The sequence below is a fragment of the Amphiprion ocellaris genome, chromosome 24, assembly GCF_022539595.1.
Source record: "Amphiprion ocellaris isolate individual 3 ecotype Okinawa chromosome 24, ASM2253959v1, whole genome shotgun sequence".
Lineage (NCBI taxonomy): Eukaryota > Metazoa > Chordata > Actinopteri > Pomacentridae > Amphiprion > Amphiprion ocellaris.
The window spans coordinates 5,403,330-5,428,457 of NC_072789.1; the positions used below are offsets into that span (position 1 = coordinate 5,403,330).

Sequence of the window (25,128 nt, forward strand, 5' to 3'; positions counted from 1 at the left end):
GAAACTGAACTCATCTGGCCACAGAAACTTCTTCCAGTTCCTGGCTGTCCAGTTCTTGTGTGCTTGGGCCCGATGACGCCAGGCTAACCTCTGTCTCTCACTGATCAGGGGCTTCTTGACAGTACGAAAAGAAATTGCACTTGAAGACCTAAGTGTGATTCTTAATGCAACATTTCACAAATGCATGGGGCGTCCGAAAACTTTTTTTCCACCACTGTAGATAATTTCCAACACTATGCTGCAAGTACCTTCTTCCTCTTGTTGATGTAGAAACAGTCATCTTCCAATTTCTTCTTGAGAACATCAGGGATGCTAATGTCAACATGGACAATCTTCTCCTCACTTTCCCTTTTCACATTAACATCTGGCTCAACCCTCTGAAACAAAGAGAAGACATAGGTACGTATCATGTAGAAACTATGGGGAAGTACAGTATGACTTTTTTGAATATTTCAGGCATTTGCAAACAGCAAAAAAACAGTATCTTGTACGTTCAAGGTCACAGCTTAAAACACGTAGACATTACAAGGGAAAAGCAATGAATGTCAATTTCTATAGTACTAACTGCAGATTTTCCAAACAACAACATCAACCGAAGGCCCACAAAGATAAATTTTGGTCTTCATATGCCCTTGACACAAAATTGATCCACTTTACCATTTTGTTGATATCCTCAGAGAAGGCGCTTTCCCCACTATTTGAAGATTCAGGGTCAGAATCGTCCCCGTCGCTGCTCTCTGAAGTGGAAATCAAACCTAGAGACAGAAACATACACAGGGCTAAATATGATTGCTCAGGGAGACTGAGAGCAGAGGACGAAGATGCAGAGAGATTTCTCACACGCGTCATCACTGTCGTCCTCCTTAGGGAGAGTCTTCAGAGAAGATTTAGTACCAGACTGACGACGACGCCTCTTCGCCCATCCCTTTCTCTTCCTGCCACCGAAAAAAGTAGAAAGAAAAGAGCACACGCTAACTGTATCAGTCTTGTCTATAGTTAGAACAAAAAATATGGAAAGGTCAAATCCAAAACTTACAAGCAATGACATACAGCATACTGGACTTTTAAGATACAGGTTTCATGAATGTTTGTTGACAGCATTTTTCCAATTTGAAATTTTTGACAGCTCTTTTTAACAGTCAAATCATCAGAGTACACAGTCTGACAGTAACCATCTGGAATTATGATGATCCCATCAACTTACATGCGACCTAGAGCTTTGCGAGCCAGTTTACGTTGCAATTTACGGTTTTCCTCTGTGTCCCTTAGGACATGATCCTCGGCAGCCCAACGATCCCAGCTGGACAAAATAAAAAGACATCAAAAATAATAATAAAAACACAGCTTACCAAGTTGATGACCAGGACATTTTGCAACTTTAAACCCTACACTGATCACTATCCAGATGACAGTCACCGTGTGTTAATCTATACTTTATCAGAGCAAACAAATTCATGTTTTACCTTCTGTTCCAACCATTGAAGTGAATCAGGTACTTTGGGATTCGTCTTCCATGTTCATCTGTACCTATCAGGACATCGAGGACCTGTGACATGAACAGACAAGAGTAAGTAGTCTTGCTAAAAATCTACTCTCACCTCAGCTGAAGGCAGTACTGCAATAAGCACTTTTCAGACACAGGATTCAGAACATTGTTTGCTTCATCGGTGGTGAAATATGGGAAAAACCTTCACTATATCCCTTCACACACCTTAGAATGCTGTTACTTGTGTGCAGAAAATCCGAAAGAGTGCAGGGTGTTCATCCAGACATGAAGCCAACTTGTTCAGTTGGTGTAAATTACCAGAAAGGAGTTTGTATCTGAAAAGGGCTACAGTCAAATTTGACACATGCAACACTGAATTTGGTTCCAGTGGAAATGAAATGTCAATTCAGTCATTAGCAGTGAGTGTCAAGCTAATGACGTATCATGCTAACTCTACAACATGTGAAATATAGCTCATTTAACAAAACAAACAAAAAAAAAAAAACACACCATAGTTAAGGTCCTGGTCATAATAAGGTATTAAATGGCCCGGCTATAAAACTAACATGATGCTAACAGATTTGTTTGGAAGAAATGATGTTTACGATCAGTCAAGTAGCCGTATTTCGATGCAAATAAATGAATGCTGGACTTATAGTAGTAAATTGGCACATTGCACAATAGTATGGTTGCTGAAGTGCAATAACTGAGCGAACACCACAGCAACCATTAACATACAGTTTCACAGTTGTTCATGCTAACCGCTAGCTAGCCTAGGTTAGCAAAAGACAAGCGTTAGCTAGCTACCTACCCAGTTTGTGAGAACAACCATAAAAACAATAAAACAACACTCCAGTTAGGGTTGAGCATTCTAGCCTGCTTTAAAGTGGGTAACATTAACTTCTCTGCAAGCAAACAACAGCACTGAAATAGCAAGACAGCACTAACTTTGCACCGGTTAGCTTTGTGCAAGTTAGCATGGCTGATTTTTTGGTGCGTTTGTTTGTTATGGTAAACATTAAATTGTTTTGGGAAGTAGCGATACAGCTGTATCAACAAGCTATTCTACAAAGGCCTTCTAAAGTGAAGTTAAATGATATTACTAAATACATTAGCGATTGTTTTGGCTGCAAGCAGACTCCTTTGAAATAAACAAGTTGCTAATGTTACAAAATACCAAAGTTGCGTTTACTGTTTTAATAACATCCGACTGTGACAAACGTGTAAACAAACGCACCCGGAAACCATGCGGCAAATTCACGGAACGCCGTTTATTTTGCAGCTAACGTTACTTGTGTGTGGCCTAAGTCGACCCCCCAGTCATTCATAGCCCCACTCCTTGTAGAAAACCAGTTTCTGTATCAATTATCGGTTTGTGCAAAGTCGAAGAACCGCAAGGCGACATTAGCGTGTAGAAACCGTTACCTTAGCGTCATACAACACTTTAGCCTTGGTGGGGTCGGGTTCAAAGCACAGGACTCGTTCTCCTTTGTGAAATTGATATTTAATTCCCCGCGAATTCATTTGTTCATGGCGACGTGTGGAAGAGGAGGCATCGATCCGACCCTTATACGCTCCTTAACCCTTTCCTTGCCGTTGCTGTGACGGGATCTCCCACCAAAACACACTATGGAAAGATGGCGCTGTTGTGGGATATCTGCAACGCTCCTGTGCTGCTTTCAAGAGCTCCTCGTACGTTACACACGTCCGCACTGCGGGTCGCCTATGCACAGTCGAAACTGCGCACCCAGTGGATTAATTGGTAGAATAGAAACCTCATTATACCTTACGTATTTATTACAAATCGTAACTTGAAAATTAGTATCATGTACGTATTTTTTTTATCCTGTGAATTATCATGGTTGCAAAAATTATACCTCAATATTTCAGATAACAGTGAAGGCAGCATGAAAAGCGCACTTTAATCAGTCGAAATGCTCTTTCTCGGACACCGTATTAGTGTGTAATTTTAAAAGCTGGCCACCAGATGTCAGTATATAATTATAGATTCCTGAATACCAATGAAAACTGTAGTAAATCTGTGTGGATTGCATGTATGAGCACAAATATATGCCACTCGAAACTGAAATTGAATCATTAAAACTGAACACAGAGAGTTAAGTTTTCAGCGAGGGTCAAATGCAGTTTCAGAGAAATTAAATACAGTTTCAAAACATTACATTCAGTTTCAAGTTTAGCAGAATTCACCCCCAATCTAATAAATTCAAACCATGTCTTCTATATTAGAATTTTTATTAGAATTATTTAAGCAGAACAATTCAAATTCGAATATAGTTGATTCCAATTGACACATTTTTTTTGTGCAGACACATATAAGAGTAAAATAGATTTTTGTAGGTATCCAATTTAACTCATGCTATTTTTTTATACCACCATCTTTATAATGTCCACATCCATATGAAAAAAAAAACTCATAGAATGATCCAATTTCACCTTCCTTTAGGCATCGATGACATGATATTATCATTAATAACCTATGGGAAATAAATTGCCCCATTACAAACAGCCGCAACCACAACTCTGCCGATCATATTCTCAGATTAAACCACACTATGCTTGCAAATAAAGTGGGTATCATTCATCCTATAGCCCAGATGTGCAAAACATGTTTTTGGCCTTTTTCCTTGAGGCAAAACACAGCAAAAGAAAATTCACCATGTCTCAATAATCTAATCTTCTTGTATTGGAACAATGTGGTGTCTCTTAAGTGCGTACTACAGTTTGGGGATGTTTACATGTGCAGCCATGGAACATGTGAATTCCACAGCTGGACGTCGCTCTGGGGTACAAACTGTGTGCTATTCGATTATTTTTCCAATCTGAGAATTTGATCAGTTCAGCAGATCTGATTCATGTGTAGGAGTAATAGATCTGGACAAATATTTCTGTTTTTATCATAAATGGGTTAAAGTTAATTGTACTGAGCAGATAATAATAGACACTGTGTCACTCGCTTGTCTGTTGTATTTCATATTTCACATGTGGGCCCTGGAGTAATTTGATTTCTTTTGTTCTTGACCTTCTAACCTTTTCATTTCTGTCTGTAGAACAACCCTGCACAATGAAATGCACATTGATCTATGAATATAGTTACTTTTTGTGTGTGCAGAAAATGGTTTCAGGCAGCTCTGCTCTACTATTGTACACCAAATATGGACAGCGTCTATATAACACTGTACATGACTGGTTCAAGTGTAGCCCTGCTGATTTACTCTCCTTCCCTTTGACCCTGAACATGTCTGATATATTTTGACAGTCACGTCAAATGACTTTCACATTAAATGTTTTCCACAAGGGTAACCCGAGTGAGGAGCTTGAAGGCAGCAAAATAAAACGGGATGCTGTGGTTTATGGGAACATTTAGGTCGAATATTATACTCTCAATGATGCATATATTGCTGTTATTTTTGGCTTCCTCCCCAACTGAAACAATATGGACACAGTTCCTGGCTTCATTTCTTATACAGTCTAATGCAAAACACAAAGCTCTCTCCCAATTGCGGCTTCTGTGTTTTCACTCTTGTCCCCCCCTCGGCCTGTTTTTAGAAGGGTCAGATCTATCTCAGCTGTTATCAGTGTCGTGTCATGCTGTGTTTGTGTGTATCTGTGTGAGTGTGTCATGCGGCGCAGCTTCATAAGCTCCTTTATCAGCCAGCCCGGCACCCTCTCTCCAGACTCCTGCTGTCTCTTTTCATTTTTCCCATACTTTCACACACTGGGCCCACACATGCTCCTGCTCTCTCTCTCTCGCTCTTTGTCTCAGGGTTTCTCACACACACACAGCCATCCTAATATCCTAAAAATACTGAACTACTCTATGAGCATCTGTGTAAACAAATGTCTGGCTTCATGCACAGGTGTATAAAGAAAAGCTTGGGCGATTAATCCTATGGCTCACTTATTGTTTGGCTAATAATAGCGCACAGCAGGCCTCACTGATAGGCCTATTATTCCCAGACAGCGAGGTGGATTAATAGTAGATGAGGATTAATACCCTTATTTTCATCCCGAGTTAAATCATGTCTGCCTCTATGCATGACCTTCTGCCAGTCTGATTACTGTCTGTCCTTGCCTAATTACCCTTATGAAATGTGCTTACCAATTACAGAAACTCAGTCTACTTGTAGGACCTGCAGAAGTTAAAGAATTGGAAGTATTTGGGGGGAATGAATGAGCTTAAATTGATGCTTTTTTGAGTGGACTTTGGTTGGAGAAGTCAGAGATCAAACACTGATTAGTCAACATAAACCCTACAGTCAAAGAGTTACAAAAAAAGTTTAAATGTTGGTTATTAAGCAAAAATAAATTGTGTAGGCATTCACCTCAAGTTTTTTGGAACCCCACCCCCTAAACACACTTGCTTGCACACTCTCACACTGTCTCCTGGCTCCACAGCAGTATAGGAATGATCGGCGTGCAGAGGAAGACTTGCACCTTCTCCACTTTACGCAGCCAAATGCACCACTTTCCGAGCTCTTCATCGCCTCATGCTTGGAGTTTCCCGTTAATGGGGCGACACTGAACTCTTTTAATTGCCGAGCAGCTTTTCAGAAAGACGTTTTGTGAGCAGCGCTGATGTGAAAAATAAGGAGACATGTCAGCCGCTCAAGGACTTCTCAACAGCGTCTTCTCCTGCTCATCTCCTGCCTCCAAAGCCATCACCAAACGGAGGCTACGCCAAACCCGCAGCCTGGACCCTGCTATCATAAGACACTGCGGCACCGGGACCGATGGAGTAAGTGGGTTTTCTGGAGACGCAGGTGCGTCTCCGGAGCGCTTGGCTGTGAAACCGGCTTTACGCACGAAGATTCCGACCCTCAAGGAACCCATAACCCCCTCCATCTCCTCTCCTTCCATCCCTCTGGATGTTTCTCCATCCTCCAACTTCCACTTTGACTATGACATCGTGAAGCGTGCCAAAAGGAATACCGCCGGGGATTTACCGTTTATGGTGAGGGGAGCCGGCGCAGCGCCGTCCGGGAGCACCGGCACGCTCTTCTCTCCACGGAGGTGGCTTCAGAGGAAAGCGCAGCCGTCCAGCTCTCACGCTTACGTTGTGTGGAAATCAGAGGTAAAGTTTCTAAAGCAGTACAATAACTTTTTGTCCTCTGTGGCTGCACTACTATCAATTTCCAAGCACTTTTTTTTTTGCGTAAATTAGCAAAATCGTGCGCTTTTCTGCCCATTCCGCTCATTTATGATGCCGCATGTCTGTTAATTAAATCGAATTTCTCATTTGAATTACGCTCCACACAGCTCTGGGAACAATCAAAAAATATATAACAAATCAGCTGACTTTATCATGTTTATTTCTACAAGAAGCAGGGCAAATCCACTGTGTGCCAAAACACACATCAGCTGACATGTTTCTTCCCCGTTAAGCCAAAAATCACAACCACACTTTCAGTACTTGGACCCAAAAAGTCACCAGTGTATCTAAAATCTGACTGTGTACTGAGTCATGACCCCAAGTGTGGAGATGCGGAAGATTTATGGGTTCAGAAGAGGGGAGCGTTGACCTGTCTGCAGCTGAAAGCAGCACAGTTTTCAAACCAGTGAGTGCAAAAGTGTGTCTAAGTCTGGCCCAAGGGCACATGGGTAACTCACTTGGGGAGGGGGTAGCAAGCAACTTTCACCTCTCCCACCTGGATTGTTCTGTTTTCCGTCCTTGTGAGAGTCACACCTTGTACAAAAGCACTTCTGGGAAAGCCAAAGCAAACCCTATGGAGCTTTTAAGGATTAAATAATTCCAACAAAAGGTGCAATGAAGTGCAGACAGTTCTTCCCTCCCACTGTTGTCATCATTGGGTTAGTTGGGCTTTTGTCTTCTTATAGACTTCAAACTGAGTGTGAATAAGAGGCAAGCGGGGATTGAAATCCTTACCAAAACATACTTGGGAGACTTATTTAAAGTGAGGTGGGGGGGGGGGGCTCTTTATAGGCTGCATAGTTGGCACGAGTCCACATACACTGGTGGAAAGGTATGATAATTTTCCAGCTTCTTTTGAGGACTTAGCCTCTTTTTCTCGGCTGAGTTTTGCTTGTATTTTAAGCGCAAGTGTGTGTGTGTACGTGCAGCAGCGTGTGATGATGTGAGGGTCTTAAGGACACATGGCCGGGGACTCGGTTCTCACGACTGCGAGCGGTCACAGGGTCAAAACCACGCGGCCCTCAAACAGCTCTCCCATCATTTCCTATTACAAGGAACAGCTCCAGCTCCGATCTCTGTTTCGCTTCTTTTCTTGTTGTTTTTCCTCTCTTTCTCTTTCACACACACGCATCCACACTCACTTTTCCTTCCTCTCCTCCTCTCTGAGATGTCTAGGAGCTCAGCAGAGTTTCCCACCGCTGTAACTTTATTTTCCATGCCTTTTTTCCCCCCTGATATGGCCCACCGAGGGCTAGCATGAGGCCATCAGAATGGAGTCATTAGCACAATCTGGACCGTGAAGTTATTGCACCTCGGAGTGTTTGTAAAAATACCGAGGCAGAAAGGGTTGCGTGTCTGCTGGGATGTATCACACACTGTTGGGTGTGAAGTCGAATCTTGAAATTGAGCGTAAACAAAAGCTTTAAGTTGGGAATATATATCAGATTTGAGTAGAATATAGTGTTTTATTGCAAATCCAAGTGAGATAGAGAAATAGTAGGTGAAATGAAAAGTTGAAATTGACATAATCTATTTGTTTTGTGTGGTTTTAAAAAAAGAACATCATCTCCTGTGGCAACTAACATGAGATGTAAGATATAGTTTAGCATTGTTTTGAGCTGTAATGCTCCAAATTGCCAAAGAATCATTGGCCAGTCTTCAGTCATATCTTCTCGCCATTTCTCTTTGATCAAAAAACTAAATAAATTGTGGACACTTGATCATTTCTGCTCAGCAAATGACTCTAAAACACCCTTAGAAACTTCAAAATGATATTAACTCTCCCACATAAAACCAGATTTTCTATCCATTTACAATAAAATCCTTTACAATCAAAATTAAAGCAGCAAAAGGCCAAGATAATCCTGATTTGTTTGTCTCTAGAGTGAACAAAGTTCCAAAACATTGCATCCTACATTCCCCATAATGCAGCTAGATAGTGCCTGTGTTTTTTAAAATCCATGTTTCCATTTTGTAACACAGGCTTGCTGTTAAAAATTTGATAACCCTGACATCATCAGGGCTATTTTTGCCAGACATGATAAAGCTGCAGACAAGTGTATTCACAGGATGAGCAGAACTCAATATTGTAACACACACTGGCTGTACTCAGCACCTGTTTTACAAAGTCCTATGCTAATTTTAGACTTAACGTACACTTAATGTGCTATTTAAGGTCTGCCGATGTGTTTGCAGACATGATTGACATGTTTTTTTTTTATATGCTAAAAGACACAATATGAGCAAAATAAGCAGCCGAATCCAAGCTTTCGCAATTCCACCTTGAAACTGCAGTGTACCAATGACTTATAAACACAATTTCTGACTTCCAGGGTTCGATATGTAACAAACAAAAGGAACCAATCTGGTAAACTTACAGGTTGGGGCTTTCTGCATCAGTATTTCTCTTCAGAATTAGTATCTGATTCAAAGATGTATGTCTAATATACTGTCCATTGTGGAGCATAAAGTAGTTTTGCAGTGTTTGAGCAGAGTTAGAGGTGCTGAGGTGCAGGGATAGGTGGAGAGAGAGGCAGGAGCTATGGAAATGTATGCATTTTCCAAGAAGGAATTGAATTAAAGATGCAGGAAGGGGTTATGTTCATGATGAAAACCTCTGATATACAGATTTAGATGTTCAATCAACGACTGAAAAGGAACTTTAACCAGCCAGTAATCTTCAAATTACGTCAAAATGGCCCAATTATTTATTCAATCCATTTTTTTAATCTAATACCAGCTTTAAATACTAGTCTTAAACTGGCATTAGATTATATTTAAGTCCCAGTTTCATGAAACTATACACGGTTAGAGCCAATGTCTGCATTCTAGTGGACAGACAGGTTTTAAATCTAAGTGTACGCTCGTGAAAATATTTAGTCCAAGTCCGAACACATGTTCGGATTGAGATCCACCTTAAATCTTTCACATGTGCAGAACTGAGCGCGTGCATGCGTGTGCATCGGCCAATCTGTGCGCATCGGTTTCGTGCTATGCCTTTTTAAGGATTGAGACGTGGACAGAGAGGCAACGGGAGAAAGAACGACGAAGCAGTGACAAAGTAGAGATGTAATGGTTTACTCAAAAAGCAACGTCTGACAGTTTTATTGGCCATGATTGCTTAACAGCTACTTCTTTTTCCACGGTTGGGGTGTTGATGTTGAAAGAACAATGATGTAAAATAAAAATCTCTGGAAAGTACCGTGTGTGTGTGTGTGTTATCGCAGCAGAGGGACTAGTGGATGGATGTGGTTCTTGCGGGGCGATCGGCCTTAAAGTTGGACATCGTATCAACACATGCGCTTGCAAAATAGCACAAGTATGAAAACAGTGTAGGTTTTTACTGGGACGTTGACGCGCTGGAATTCGTAATGTTAGCATGTGAAGCATACGCTGAGCTTACACAGAGCTGCCGTCTCGCTTACAACACTTTGCTCACAAAGGCTCAGGGAGGAAACAGTGGTCGGCTAATTCAATCCTGGTTGTTTATGGGGCGCCAGAATGTTGACATAGTAGAGTCTATTTTTAGCCCCACTTACCCTTAATGCTTTAAAGGGGAGGCTAAGTGATGGAAATCATTCCAAAATAAGATGTCCAACACAATAAAAGTGCCCCTAAATGATTGATAACATGCTTTCAAGAACTTTAGCTGTAAGCTTTAGCCTTTTTGTGGTGCCTGTATTGATGACCACAATTGCAGACTGAGTTGCTAACACAGTGAGTTAGTGAAAAAGCAAAGGAAAAGTATGTGTCTGCTTGCTGACCATCAAGAGCAATAGTCAAGTAACCCAATAAAAGGTGACGTCAGATGTAAAAACTGTAAGGCTGTTGCTAGTGTGCAAAGACTGATGATACACAACTGTGGGAACAAGTCAGATCCCTGTTTTCTTTTGCATAACAGAAGATAATTCACATTGGGACTTTTATGCTTGCTGCTTTACATTGGAAACATGGGAATTGGCTTTTTAGTTGCATACAGAGATGCAAAAAAACAAGGAAGTTCAGGATCGCTGTTATGGTTCATCACAAAAGAATGTGAAGTGAAGAAAAAACACATCACTTCAGTGTTTATTAAGGTTGATTTGTGTTTATGCACTATTGCTGACCTACGCCAGAGTCCTGAACACGCCAAGAAGAAGTCGAGAAAAGTACTTTGAGAAAGTTTAACCAGTTAATACTTCCTAGTTTTTGTTTTGCTTTGTGAGCTCCATGGCTCAATGTGGCCACATTGGCTGTTCAGTTGGTCTACCAATCTGGCCCAGATGGAAATATCTCTACAATAGAGTAGCATGGAATTTTATACAGTCATCCATTGGCTCAAGAAGATGAAACAATCTGACTTTGGTGATATCTTGCAGGTTGCTTATCTTGTATATCATCCAACAAACCCTCTAAATGGGATCAACACATCATCATATCTTTCTGCAAATCATTAGAATGTGAACGACTTGATAAGGGTTTGGCAAAAATCAGTGTTTTGTTTTAAAATAGAGAATATGTTTAAGATAATTAACATACACATAATGTTTTGGAATCGTCATGGCTAAAAGAAATGCTGACTCTTATTTTGAAAGGAGAAACAAACATGAGTCTCCTGGGTTAAAGTCAAGAATTTTGTTGTCCATCAACCCCGACCTCCTGGGAGTCCATGGGGACTTTGTGGCTTGTTAACGACGTCACCATACTTCCTCCTTTGCCCCTGTCATAGACCACTGTAGGTCACATTGAAACGCAACTATGGGATGTAATAAGCCTCTCGTGCAAACAGCCAGAAGGGTTATTTTTTTAATGGGAGGACAGTATCAACAAAAGTCAAGATCTGTACATCGTCATAACTTTGATGCTTCTCTGACTTTTGCTTTTGTGCCACTATCATGCCAGAATTTCTTTTTGTAAATATAAACACTTAAAACTAATGACATTCCCTACAGCCTCAGCTGTTGTTTGCAGTGCTAATTAGAACATATTTGCATGCCAACATACTGAACTATGATGGTGCCTAAATATAGCATCACAGAGCTGCTGCCATAGCTTTAGACTGGTGATTTAACTGGATGGCTCAGTCACACTGAGACGTTTGTGCTACATTGTTGGATGAATATCACTATAAACAGCACATGCAAAATAACGCATAGCCATACATGCTTTTGCAAAGCTAAAACTACCATACGCAAGCTTTTGAATACTTAAAAACCATTAATAATCCTTAGGAGAGAATAAATCATACTCCTTCAGTGTGTTTTGTAATCTGAGCGTCTCTGTTCTTTGTTTTGCCAACTGATCTGTCTGCACATGTATGTTTGTGCATGTGAGTCCCTCCCTCCGAAATTCCTTTTTAGCCCAGAGCGTTCAGCTGGTGCCCCAAAAAGCTAAAAATGTGTTGTATTTAAATTGTTAAACAATTAAAATATCAAAAGATATTTAGCTACAAGAGGGAACTACAACTTTAAAACCCATAAAATGTCAAGTCAGCTTGACAAAATGAAGGAGATGCTTCAGTTCACAGTCAATTAGCAGTTAAAATGCCAAAATAAAATCATGAACTGATGGAGTGAAAATCTTTCCAAAATTCTCTCATGTTAATAATTAAAACACAGCTATTAGTTGGAGCCTAAATCTACTTGAGACAGTTTGTTGGCTACGTGGTAAAATTTCCTGTGCAACAGTACTGTATTGTATTTTGACCCAGTGACCCACGAGGTATGTGAAATTGAAAATCATTTGTGTTGCATGTTTTCTGAAGCATTTCGAGTATAAACTGCTGCACATGTTTGCCATTGCTTTTGCTTTGAACCATACAGACTGAGGAATTGACACAGGTCATGGCTACGCGCCAGGATCCAGCAATTTTATTTTTTTGTTCTGGCAAAAGCAGTCCATGTTGGAGTGTTTATAACAACAATAACACATGACTTTAGCATTGGATAAACGATGCAGGAAAAGCCTTTAATAAAGCATAAGAGGAGAGCTTTGGCTCCTTTTTGCAATAAACTATTGGAATGGATTCTTAAATTTTGCTACCTTTGGGTTGCACCCACCAACAGATTCTTGTACGAGAAACTTCTGGCAGTTGTAAGACTGAAAACTGAAGAAAATAATACCTTTCCTGTCAGCACTCTGCACTCCAAAGAGATCAGGCTGTCCATACTCCACCAAAAAGTCATCGTTCATAATCAAAGACAAATTTCCCCCACAGTGTTGCATTCCAGAAAAAGCATCATGAATAGCTGCCGCATCTTCAATCATCAACTCTCAGGTTAGATGACATTAATTAGATGAACAACTCCCAGATGAAACTAAAAAAGTAAGTATTGTTGATGTAGACATCCATTTATTAGCAGCCCATATTGTATATTCCAGATCTCAACATACAGCATTCCCTGTTTGAACATATTTTCTCTTGGACATGCTTTAGGAAACATAGAGGCTTGAACTCGTGAACCGAACCGCTATCCATTTCGCCTTTCCTCCCTAATTTCCTCCCTAAGTTCCCTCATAATGATGAGACTGCGTTGGAGGGAACAAGACCTCGAGGGTTCGACATTTTTGGAATGCTCGTTCCAAAAATACACACTTAAAAAGAAAATCCGCGCGACCTTGAGGCAGTTCAGCCAAGATTCAGAAACCTATAGAGATGCAGTTTCTCTTGAGTTTGTTGGTTTTTACAGTATCGGTGCGGCGAGAGCGCGGCGCTAACGGAGCGTGCTGTGGCTCAAGGAGTCAAATATAGGATGTCATCACGCTGTTGCAAGAGCCTCCATCAAAACATCGAAGCCGTGATGGAAGACAGGTGGATTTTCTTGGCTCGCAGTGGCAGGCTCTGGAACTGTTCACAGTTGTTGAAGGCATAGTCTGATCTCATGGCATTCTCAGTCAGGGTTAAAGGATATCTAGAATCGTCTATATAGCATTTCATGTGGTACTGGAGATGAGATACGCTAGAAAATACCGAGATGTGCAAGAAAAAGAGGTGATTTTGCCACAGAATGAGCTTTAATTTTGCAGCCATGTCCTCCTAAATCAACAGTTTTAGCACACTATGGTCCGAACAAAAACGGTTTCTCATTGCCAAACATTCCTGGTGATGGTATAGGTGATTTTTGCAGCATGTTTTTGCACACTTCCTCTCCTGGGAAAAGTGCTGGATGTATGCATGTGGGCCTGCAAGGGGCTGTAGTTTGATTATGGCCCTTATTAATTTTAATGAGTCTGGTTGTAAACATCCTACTAATGGACAAGAATGTCATCTGCATTTGAGGAACACTGTAAGGAATATTAAACATGAAATAGCAACATCTTACCATCAAATGATATGGACATTTTTGCTGCATTTGTATGATAGAAGCTTTTTTTGGCAAAAGTTTAAGCCTTCAATAATGAAACTGTGGATTGAGAACCAGATAGGAAGATAAAAAGTAAAGGCGAGCGATTTAAAGTTTCTCATGTGAGGGATTTATAATGCTAATACATCATTGTCCCAAGTAGTTGTGGTAGCTTAGTAAAGTATGTTTGCACTAAACTAACGGGAGTGAAGAGGAGCCAATTGGTAGCCAGCATCTCACTCCAGTGTTTAACTGGATTTATACTTTATAAGGGGTTATGGCAGAATTACAGTTACAGAAGTGCCGCAGTAGATTTTACAGAAGCAGTGGGGAGGATCAAAGTAAATAGTCCACTGACAGCTACAGTAATTTGTGTCTTTACAAATGCAGATTTTATTATGACATTACAAAATGCAATGCATAGTTACATATTTCTACAAATATGACTGAAACTGTTTGTAGATTTATTTGAAATCCAATAGAAAAAGTCATATTTCAAGCAAAATATCAATGTGTCAGAGTATTAGCTATTCAAATGTGAGGATTTTCCTTTGAATAATTGCAATAATTTCGAGGTTTGGACAATTTGATGATTGGATAAGCATTGTGAAGTTTCTGCATTGCTCTCTGGGTAATTGTGGCAATTTTTTGTTGGAGCCTGTTAAATAAAAACACTGATACATGAGTAAAATTTTACCGTGTGGTATTAGTATATTTACTTAAGAAAAGTAAAATTTTACTCTAAAGCAAATTTCAAAACAGAGTTAAGCTAAAGTGCGGTACCATCAACAAGGGAAAACCATGAAACACAATGACAAAAAAACATTGTATGCCTCCTCTCATTTGCGCACAGGAACATGATACCTCACATGGCAATTTTTTTGACAAGTTTCCATGATATTCCATTGAAAAGAACCATATGAAACAGCAGGGTTTGTTTGGCAGTATTTTGGCTTAGCAATCTCACATCTCCTTTGGGATGTTTTCCCAACAATGAAGGAAAAGAGAGCAGCTTGAAATAGAGACGTCTGAAAAGTAAACATTAATTTCCGTAGCCAGAATCTCTATGTCTGTTGCAGATTAAAGCTCTCCTTCAGTGAGAAAGGCAGCAGTGTTGAGTTACTTTTCGGTGTGTATGAATGTGTTTGTGTGTGTGTGGGAGACAATCCTATGGCAGCGGGTGGATGATCTAATTGTGCACTTTCAAGTCTGAAGGCAAAAATGTCCATCCCCTTGTGTATTCCAGTATGTGTGTATTACAGTGACCCCTGCATCCACTAATGTCCTCTCTAATGTGGTTTGTCATGGGCCAGAGGGGAAACATGGATAAGATCCTCTCACATATGCCATGGTGTGTTAAGTTTACAACTTCCCACTTATGTATTGAACTCAATCAGTGTAAACTCTGGTGATGTGATACTCACTCTTTGCTTGATCACCCTACATTTTTTTGCCCTCTAGCTCTGTTGGTATATTTATTTTCAGTCTGTTCATCTGTGTTTCTTGCAGAGTTTAACTTTATTGCAGCTATACCGTCCTGGTTCCAGATCTCAGCAATCACTGATGGCCAGAACTACTGAAATGAGTCATTAAGCTTTAATCAGCCAGAATAATCCTCTACTTTCTGCAAAGTATGAGGCTCAATATGAGAGCTACAAACCTCAAATCGCCTTAGTACCGCAGTTGACCTTTATTATTAATGCAGATATCTAATATTATCTTATATTAAATTAACAAAGAGCTTTTTTCCGTCTTTATATTTTGCTCAGGATTATGTAGGTTGAATGTTTCAGCAACTGTGCATGTGTGCATCAATCTTCCTAAGTCATATCAAAAGGATAGTGCATGTTCATATCCTGTCCCACTGCTGGAAAAAAAAATGAGCCCAAAGGAATAAAATCCAATTTTGTTTTTGATTTTATCTGAATATCGAGACCTTGCTCGGAACTTGCAAGAACATCTTGCTCATGGCTCCCACACATGCGATGTTTTTTCTCTCTTTCTGCTAGTTTAAAGTCATTTAACCCAGGATGGTAGCCTGTTTTCTCTCTCTTCTGTGTATTTTAATTACTCTATGCGCTGCGGAGTGTTTGACCTCATGTCAGCGTCATGCCTCCCTTTGCATACCTGTTTATGACTCAATAAAACTGTTTTGTGCTGTGTTTGGTGAGGATTAACCGAATGTTCCTGCTCGCACATGCGGGATTTAGGCTACTTTGGGGGCTAAGCTGAGAGAATTAATACCTGTGAATGTTTTTGTGCATGTGTGGATGTGTGCGTATTACAGACTGATCAAGTGTCTGCTAATCAAACAAATCAAATATTTGGTAAACCAGTTTAAATAAGCCACAGAGTTGGAGAACTTGTACATTTTGGTTCCTTGCACCCCCTTCTCTGATGTGTGTGTGCGTGAGTCTTGTTCTCGGAGGAGGTTTAGGGAATTATTTATTTGGAATTCCAGGTCAGAGCTTCACACCGAGGCCCCGGGGCTCCGACTGAAAAAAGGGTTAGCTACTGACTGAGTGACCCCCAACTTCCTCCCGTCCCTCTCTCTTTATTTGCTTGGTTCTATTTTTTCTTCACAGAAGCTCACTCCCGTCCATTTTTCGCTTTATTGACTCACTTTCATGCTTCCAAACCTCATTCTTTCTAATCTGCGGCTTATGCTAAATGCAGCAACTGAAGCAAAGCGCTGAGATCACGCCAGACAGATTCTACTTTTGAGGAAACAAGAACCAAGCTGGGATCGCGGCCCAAGTTTGTTGGACAGGTTCAGCTTTGCCCTTCCAAATACTACACAGAAAGCATGCAGCAATTTGTTCTCTGACATGAAGGCTCCTTTGAAGTATCCTGCCTGAGGAGTTGAGGGCAGCTAAATCAGTGTCATCTTTCAAAGGTCTGCACAAAGTTCCCTTTTAAAAGATCAGTTTATGTGGTTTCCACTCACTTTTACTCACTTTGTGTCTCGAAAAGTAGTTGCTGTGAGTTAGTGTGTTGATATTTACAACCCCTAGATTATGAATCTGAAGATTTTTGATGGTCTTTTATGGCAAAACCAATCAAAACTTACTTGTAAACAATAAAAATGTTGAATTAAGAGTTCATTTTAAGAGATCAAAATCTTAAGAGAATGTATCTTTTCATTTCTAGTGCTGCATGACTTTTTCCTCTATTACCCCCTTAGGATAAAATCAACATGACATGACATTTACTGAGCATTTTTAGGTTCCCAAGAGCAACAATCATCATTTTCAGCCAGAGTAGGCTACTAGGGAGTTTACAATTTATTAACGTTGTTATTTTTATGGTTCATTTATTAATAGTTTGGTCTAGAAAACACGAGAAAACAGTGAAATAAACAAGGGTCATTGGTAAAAAGCTAATCTTTGAATTTAAGAAGCTGCATCCACTAAATGTCGGTCTTTCTGCTTTGTGTTTTTCCCACAAAAACACTGAGCTCACTTCAGAGCGAGCCGTCTTCTTCCCTGCATCTTATCACTTCTGCTCTTTCCACACTTCTTCTGGCCCGAGCTGTTGGGAGTCACCATTATCTGTTGGGAGTCAACTCAAACAATTGGTTGAAATCAGTTGGAAACGTCTCAGGGGCTGTCTCCAGAGCAAAAGTAATTTCTAATTCTCTTGTGCAAGCAACCACAGCAGAAATATTTACTGATACAAACATCCATGTTGCTGCTGCAAAGCAAGTACAAGTTTATTTTAAGGGTCAGTAGGCCAGTGGGGTGTAAAGATTTAGAGATGAAGTCATGGTAAGGCAGATTCTCAAGTGACCCTCATGCTGACATTCGATACTTACTAATGAATCCATCATAAACTCAACACATTTCATCCCTGACAGCCTCTAAAGAAAGCAAACCTCCGCGATCCAAGTATGCAAATCAATACAACTCCTGCCCCCGCAAGTGGTTTCAACTGGAGAACCCCCACCGTTCCCCTGCTTTCACCCCCACAAATCTGCCAGACAGTAAGCAAGCAAAACAGACAGCAGGCATTTTAGGCCCAGTGTGAGTCCTGTGTCTATAAATAGAAAAATAGCTCAGTGAAGGAATGGGTCTGTGCACTCCAGTCCTAGGAGAGGGCCAATTGGTTGCAGGTGTGACTGTGTGTGGAGGATCGGGCATCGAGATCTGCAGTCAAACTGGGTTTTTCTCAAAGTCCGTGCAAGTTCCTGATGCAAAATTTGTGGTGACAATGGGAGGAAATTTCAATTTGTGAGGCATTAGCTTGTCAGAAAGGTATTATCTGGAGAAAAGCTCACTGAAAATCAGCATCGCAGTGTTCTAATGCCATCTAGTGGACACTGAGTAAAACTGCTCTCTCAAGTTTTCATCTATCACACCTGCAAACTCCTTCACTCTCACTTCTCTTATTTAGGAAGTCATTTTACATATTTCACTCATAGAAAGTATTGGAATAAACACGCTAAAAAAGGTAAAAGAAGTGTAAAGGATAAAAGCATCTAAATTGTTATTTTAGAAGGACTCTTTTTTGCCTTGTCAACATGTCCAAATGGTCTTTTTAAGATCCTGGAGGACAAATCATGAGCAAAATAAGCTGTTAATGCCATGAGTGTGTACTCAAGAACATAAATTCAGACAACAAAAAAAAGTGTTTTTTTGCTTTCTAGCTGATACTACAGTAAGTGGAGACTGTTAATTTATCTATTACACATAGAAAAGATATATAATAATAATAATAATAATAATAATAACAGATATATAATAATTACTTCCCAGTCTGACCGGTCCTTTAAGAAAGCAGTGGTTGCAAAAGGTTCTGAGGTACGTATTGAATATGCACAAACCGGGATTGGGGGAATGGATACACTATTTCGGCAACAGTCTGAATGAAAGTGGTATGTTGCGAATTTGTGACAATAGGCATCAAGAGGTTAATACTGCAAATGGGAAACTGGCTTTTAACTATGATGCTTCACATAAATGGAACAATCCAATGAAAAAAAGTTGTTAAAGCTTTTAACATTCAAATCCATTCACACAGACTAGTGTGAATGCATGTGCTTTCTATAAATTGACATTGATCTGTATGTTGTATAGTTTACTGATGTATACAGAAACTTAGGTCTGAAAACAGCAAAAAAAAAAAGTCAACTATGATACAAGAAGTCCTGCAATTATATATTGACCCATATACAGTTAATTACAATTTCTTGGGACTCATTACTACTATATTTATGCAGTATTTAACAGGCAATACATACATCTGCATCACCCGTTTGTATTAAATCAAGTGTGGCCTAGTTATTTCTGCTTGTCTGAGGTTTAACACACAAAAAAAAATCTCAAATTAGAACAAATTTCCAGCCTTCAACTTCAGCTGCAAGCTCTCAGGTTTTACCTAATACTAAACCAATGATATTTAACCTCTCAACCTGCATTCTGTTGGAAATATAAGTGAAAGCTTTTGTGCTATTGCAGATACAAAGTAAATTCAAAGAGCTGTTTCGCCAGCAGAGGGCACCAGTAAGCTTCTAATGAATCCCCCAGAACTTGGCCTAACTTGGGGAACATTCAGCAGTATCTCGACTCTCTAACACACAAACAGACGCGCACGAGTGATGAATCACCGTAAAAATGTGGGTGGGCTGCCTTGTGGCCAGTCACAGCTGCGCACATCTGTCTCCTCAGCCTCTCTGTGTCATGAGTATCTTACAAAAACATTACAATGGCTGATACCAGCTGCAGTTGGAGCATATTTCACAGCGGCGGGGCCAAATAAAACTGTTTAAAATGCATTGGACAGGGAGAGAAACCCAACAATATAATCCTGAAATGTGTTAACTTCACGAGAATGCTTTACAGCCCCTCAAACTTTTAAACCTTATTTACACAGATACAAACTTACTCAACCTGTTGTGGGACTCAAAGCACTTATCCAATCAATCTGCACGTAGATTCTCCAATGAGCAGCCCCCCTTCTTTGTGCTGTTAAAACTATTTAGCCAATAAAATCTTCTGGTAAATGTGGGCATGTACTGTTATTATTACACACTTGCTTAGTATTCTCATAAGACGGCTCCAGTGGAGTGGAGCTGTTTGTACTGTCACCAACACCCACACATCACACACACTGACACTCACACACACAGACACACAAACATAACAATGTGTGTTTGTACTGCTTTAGTTGGGAACGGCGTCACTTCCAAGCAGAGATCATATTCTCTCCTGCAGCGAACCTTCCCAGAACATCCATGTGTGCGTATGTGTGAGGGAGTGTGTGTATGTGAGTGTGTGTGTGTATAACATATTAGTTTTTGAGGTCCAGTAGTCCCCAGAAGATTCAAAGATTACTGGCCTACTTTTTAGATTCGGATCAGAGTTAAAAAAAAAAAAAAAAAGCTGAAAAGAAGGATTTTGGATTTGAGTCAAATAAAAATTAACCCTCTGAACCCCAAACCTTGCTGGCAGGTTTGGAATGCGTGTTGTCTTTAAATAAATCACCAAAATTGCACCACTTATCTGCTAGAAAGTATAAAAATGGTAAGAATCTTTGGGTTCTCGACTTTCCTCAGCGGTCCTTGAACTCCTCACATGACACGCTTTTCTCGTAGACTGTATAATAAAGATTTATTCTACATGTCGGATTAAAAAAATCACAAAAAAATAATCATTTGGTCTAACCAGATTTTGTAAAAAGCAAAAAAAAATTCTGCTATCCTCTGCACAACTGTTAAGCCACTCGTGACTCAGTTATGACTAACAGTCATGTAACAAAAATTCAGGGACTTTTTTGGCAGAAATGGTCTGAGTTGCAGGCTGTGTTTTGACAGAGCTGTTAGAAGACTAGTATGGGAAATTGAACCTGATCTAAGCTGACAATTTATTCTACAGGTCGGATTAAAAAAAAATCACAAAAAAAAAGTAACTATTTGATCTAACCAGATTCTGTAAAAAGCAAAAAATTATGCTATCCTCTGCACAATGGTTAAGCAATTAGTGACTCAGCTATGACTAACAGTCATGTAACAAAAATTCAGGGACTTTTTGGCTGAAATGCTCTGAATTGCAGGCTGTTTTGACAGAGCTGACAGAAGACTCGTATAGAAGCCAAAAGATAACAAGATAAGAAGGAAAATATATGTAGCATGTAAAGCCCATATTTTTTTCTCAATATTCTTAACACATGTGGACACTTAAAAAATGTTCTCCATGTTGATTCTAGATTGTAATTTTTTTGTAAGATAAATAAAGAAATTCACCTTTCAGTTTTGCTTTTGTTCTGTTTTATGGAATCGTTACGTCGTCATACTGCCCAAGAGATGTTTTTGAGTTTTCTGTACTTCTAGCCACGCTTGTGCTGTTTCCATAGAGGTGCTGAACATTATATTGCAGTGAAAAATGAGCCCACAGCGAGTAAAAATGTAGAACAGCAGAACCTGGTTGGAATTCAGAGGGTTAAGCAAGCAAATAATCGACTTTTCCTAACAAACAAATGCTCCCTCTGCTACTCTGTATGGGTGATTGAGTTTTAAAAGTGATGCATTTTCATGTTTCCTGCAACAGCTTGCTTTGTAATAAACAAAAAAAGCAAGTGGCTGACATGAAACTTAGACAAAGCATATCATCTTTTCATTTTTTCTCTCGAATTCATCACTTTGTCCATTTTATTTTCATCATGCTTCAGCTTTGTTGTTCAGCAGATGGTTTATCTTTTAGTTTCGTATCTTATCTATCGTTTCATTTCTCACTTTCAAACACATAAATGAAGATTCATTGATGAAAAATGCACACAGATGGATGTAGCAGGTCAGATGTTGAGAATTGAGTGTATAGAAAATCAATGGAGGCCTTATAGGTTGTTGTGATGGAGGAGTTAAAATCCACAGCTGCCTTTCCCAGACTGTAGGTGAGCCTAACAGCGAGGTGTGTCAGTCTGGTTTCCCCGCTGAGAGCTGCAATTTGCCTTAATTTGACCTAATTGGAGGAGGTTTTGCTGTTGCAGAGCTGCCAGGTTTAAGTGAGAGCGTGGGAAAAGGAGACTTTATTCGCCGGAGCGCAGATACGAAGTCGGGGAGAAGAGCCAGAGATGGAGAGAAAGCAGAGGGGAGGAAAGAGGAAGGCCGAGAGAACGGAGAAGGGCAGCGGAGGGACGAGACGCAAAAAACTCACAAACGCACACACACCTGGGTCGGATTAGCTCGGGTTAGCAGGGAGGCTGCGTGTTAATGGAGATTTAATAGGCTCTGAAATGACTTACCGCAGTCATACGGTGTGTGTGTGCAGCCTGTGCTCCATTTTTTTTTTTTATGTTTCCCGGCATGCCTTTTTGGCTTTATGAAGTTATTAAATCTTTCCATTTTGCTTTCTCCCGACCGTGGACGGAGTCAGCTATTGAAACTTGCTGGGCAAAATTGATGTTTAGATTTGGTTCGTAGCCTGTGTTTATAGAACGGAGTTGAGAATCTACAGTACATTGAAATGAAGGATGCTAGTATATACTGTAAGTCACTGCAGTGCGGTTCAGACTATTTTTGAGGCTGTTGCTTGTCTTGAAAAGTTTATTTAATCTATTTCCACCAATGTATTCTCATGTTGGACCACAGGTCACTTGGCTATCAAGCTGTGATGTTTACAGACTATAAAATATTTCACTTTTCTGCCCCTTATCTTGCTGTTTGCTACATTACTATTACCAAATATAGTGCTCTATTTATTCTCCTATTTATCGTCCAGTCGTCATTTCTTTTATCTTATCAAATTCATGTTACATCTCCAGCTAGTTTCTACTTGAGGAACACTTTTGTCAGTTTAATAACTCATTGTTGTGTTAAAGAATGATGACATATGCTTTTCATTTCAAAAGACAACACGTCTGTGCCCACTCCATGAGGTGGACCTCTTCATTTTAATGCAACCCAAACCATTCTTTCATAAAATCCACTCTCACACTTTCACAAAAGTTTTAGTTCAGTTACATTGTTTGCATTGATCACAGTTAACAGTGTTGTTGTACCGAACTGCTGGAGTGTTTCTAATACTTTTCTCCCTTTTATGTACATTACCAGTCAAAAGTCTGGACACACCTTCTCAGTGTACATGCTGGTGGTAAAAGACTTTAATATCTGAATACCGACATGCTAATGGACCATGCTGAATAAGGGTTGCAGTCGTCAAAGAGGATGTGAAAGCAGCTAAGTGGGATGTTGGATCTCAGCGCGCATTCACTAATAATTACGCTTTTGTAGCATTCTGCAACTGCACAACATCCATTCCTGTCTTCCCTTTTGTTTCATTTTATTTTATCACAGATTTTTCTCAGTCCAACTCTGCAGACTCTCTCCCCTTTTCTGACTGCGAGGCACCGTCTGTTGCCACGGCAACAACTCAGTGATGTAAACACCACTGCTGACCCTGGCTGTAGGAGTGAGAACAAAGAAAGCATCTTTCTCAAACGTAAGCATTAAGAGATAGTTTATACGTTCAAAGGCTCTGACGCAGTCAGCGCGAGTTCTCGGCAATGGAAAAATCAGACACGAGGACGTCGGAGTGAAATTATAAATAGAATAGAAAATAGCAATAAAGACGCTGATAAGTGCAGGACGTCGTTTACCTTAAACATCCTTCATACCTAACCTGACATTATGGCAGCATAATGTTATGCAAAGGAGTGATTGAGAGTGGTACTTACAGGGAACATTTACATTTCTGAGTAGCTTAGCAGCAGCAATGATTTCAAAGCAAAATAAGTTACCTCTTTAGGTCTCAGTACAGTTTCTTGTAAGCCATAAAAACTGGGGAAAGTAGGCCGATGTCGTGTTTTACTGTAAGAAAACCTAAATCATCTGAAGATTACTATTTCCCCTCCATTTCATTTAACACTGTATTGCTATATAAATGCAACAAGTGCAGCAAAGGTCCTACATATTAAGGTCATGGATGAATTGAGAGATTGGAAGTGATTCATGATGACCTGTTTGTTCAAAATCAGGTTTTGCCAGCTAACCAGTTATGTCTTTCCAAAGTTACAATCCCATGTGCTACTAAACTGCATTCTCAATCATTACAGTGGAGGAGAAGCTTTAAATATGTTGTGGAAAGCTCATGTTTTAACCCAAACCGAGATATTTTCCTGAATCAAAACAATACAGCAAGTGAAAATTAAACCCAAATCTACAGATGAGTATTCCACATGGAACAAAACCCAAGTTTTATGGGTCCAGACTTAAACGACCACAAACTCTCCTTCCTCCTTCCGTGGATTTTACGGCTTTTTTAAGTTAGAAATGTTCCCTACTATGTCATGAACTGCACTTCCAGAATATATTTTTATGCAATATTTTAGGTATAACATGAGAAAAAGTCAATGGAAAAGTGTCTCCAATGAGAGTTCGAGGGCGTAATGGAATTTGAAAACAACTTTTTTGAATCAGTTTTGACTTAGCGAACATTGAACTCACATGACCGACCAGATGTTTGTGCTTCTTTCATTGTTTTTGTCTCCAGACAGCATGAAAAATGGCTGATACCTGCTAGCTTAAAAAAATACTTAGTTTTCTCTCCATTTTTCTCTTGTAGATGGCAAAAGTTACATTTTATTTTGAGCAACTGACCACTTTTGATTACTAAAGCCAGACAAAGCCTCCTGAAAACACAATAAAGCCTAGTTTATTTGCTCCAAAGCCAATAATGGAAACATATAATGCAATGGAAACACCTAATTAATGTGTTTTTTTTTCCACTATTTTTGTTCATGTTTCCTCCAAAATGTAATTTTGTCGCATAGGAACGTCATTTTTCAAAAGAAAGGCTGGCATATCATAGATTTGTATCGACTGATGCAAAGCAGCAAAGCAAAAATGCCATTTAAGAAGAGTTGGACATGGATAGTGGACTAGCAAGTTTCAGGATTCAACAATCACAGAATATCAAATATGGATTGTAATCAGTTGTGCTGTGGAATCTGTTAGCAACTAACCTGTGTATAAAATGGAATAAAAAGAGTTGTATTCTTCATCCTGAGTGCAACATTACTTGGAATTGCAAATTAAGAGCTCTTTCAATGCATGCCAGCCTCAAGAATGGCTCTAATCAGACAAACTGCACATCATCAGGCCTGCAGGAAGTGTTCTCACCATTCAGTCTTGTAATGCACAGTGAACCTATTGCACT

General features: G+C 39.9%; 2 protein-coding genes across 6 annotated transcripts in view; one reads left to right on the top strand and one right to left on the bottom strand.

Moving 5' to 3' along the window:
• LOC111571708 (male-specific lethal 3 homolog) overlaps nt 1–25,128 on the bottom strand; it is a 49,580-nt gene that overhangs the window by 7,311 nt on the left and 17,141 nt on the right. Inside the window, exons 1-6 of one of the 4 annotated variants that reach the window (XM_055008397.1) lie at nt 2,912–3,120; nt 1,464–1,546; nt 1,205–1,300; nt 841–935; nt 658–755; nt 249–377 (exon numbers count right to left, since the gene is read on the bottom strand). In XM_055008397.1, the coding sequence (XP_054864372.1) occupies nt 249–377; nt 658–755; nt 841–935; nt 1,205–1,300; nt 1,464–1,546; nt 2,912–3,010 (600 nt within the window). In that variant the 5' untranslated portion in view covers nt 3,011–3,120. Of the gene's footprint in view, nt 1–248; nt 378–657; nt 756–840; nt 936–1,204; nt 1,301–1,463; nt 1,547–2,297; nt 2,454–2,911; nt 3,121–25,128 lie in introns of those variants that run through there. The other 3 variants (XM_023275008.3, XM_055008398.1, XM_055008399.1) reach the window with 3 other exon arrangements.
• LOC111571705 (rho GTPase-activating protein 6) overlaps nt 5,904–25,128 on the top strand; it is an 82,974-nt gene continuing 63,749 nt past the window's right edge. The window contains exon 1 of one of the 2 annotated variants that reach the window (XM_035950365.2): nt 5,904–6,578. In XM_035950365.2, coding sequence (XP_035806258.2) covers nt 6,102–6,578 — 477 coding nt within the window. In that variant the 5' untranslated portion in view covers nt 5,904–6,101. The remainder of the gene's footprint in view (nt 6,579–25,128) is intronic. The other variant, XM_035950364.2, reaches the window with a different exon arrangement.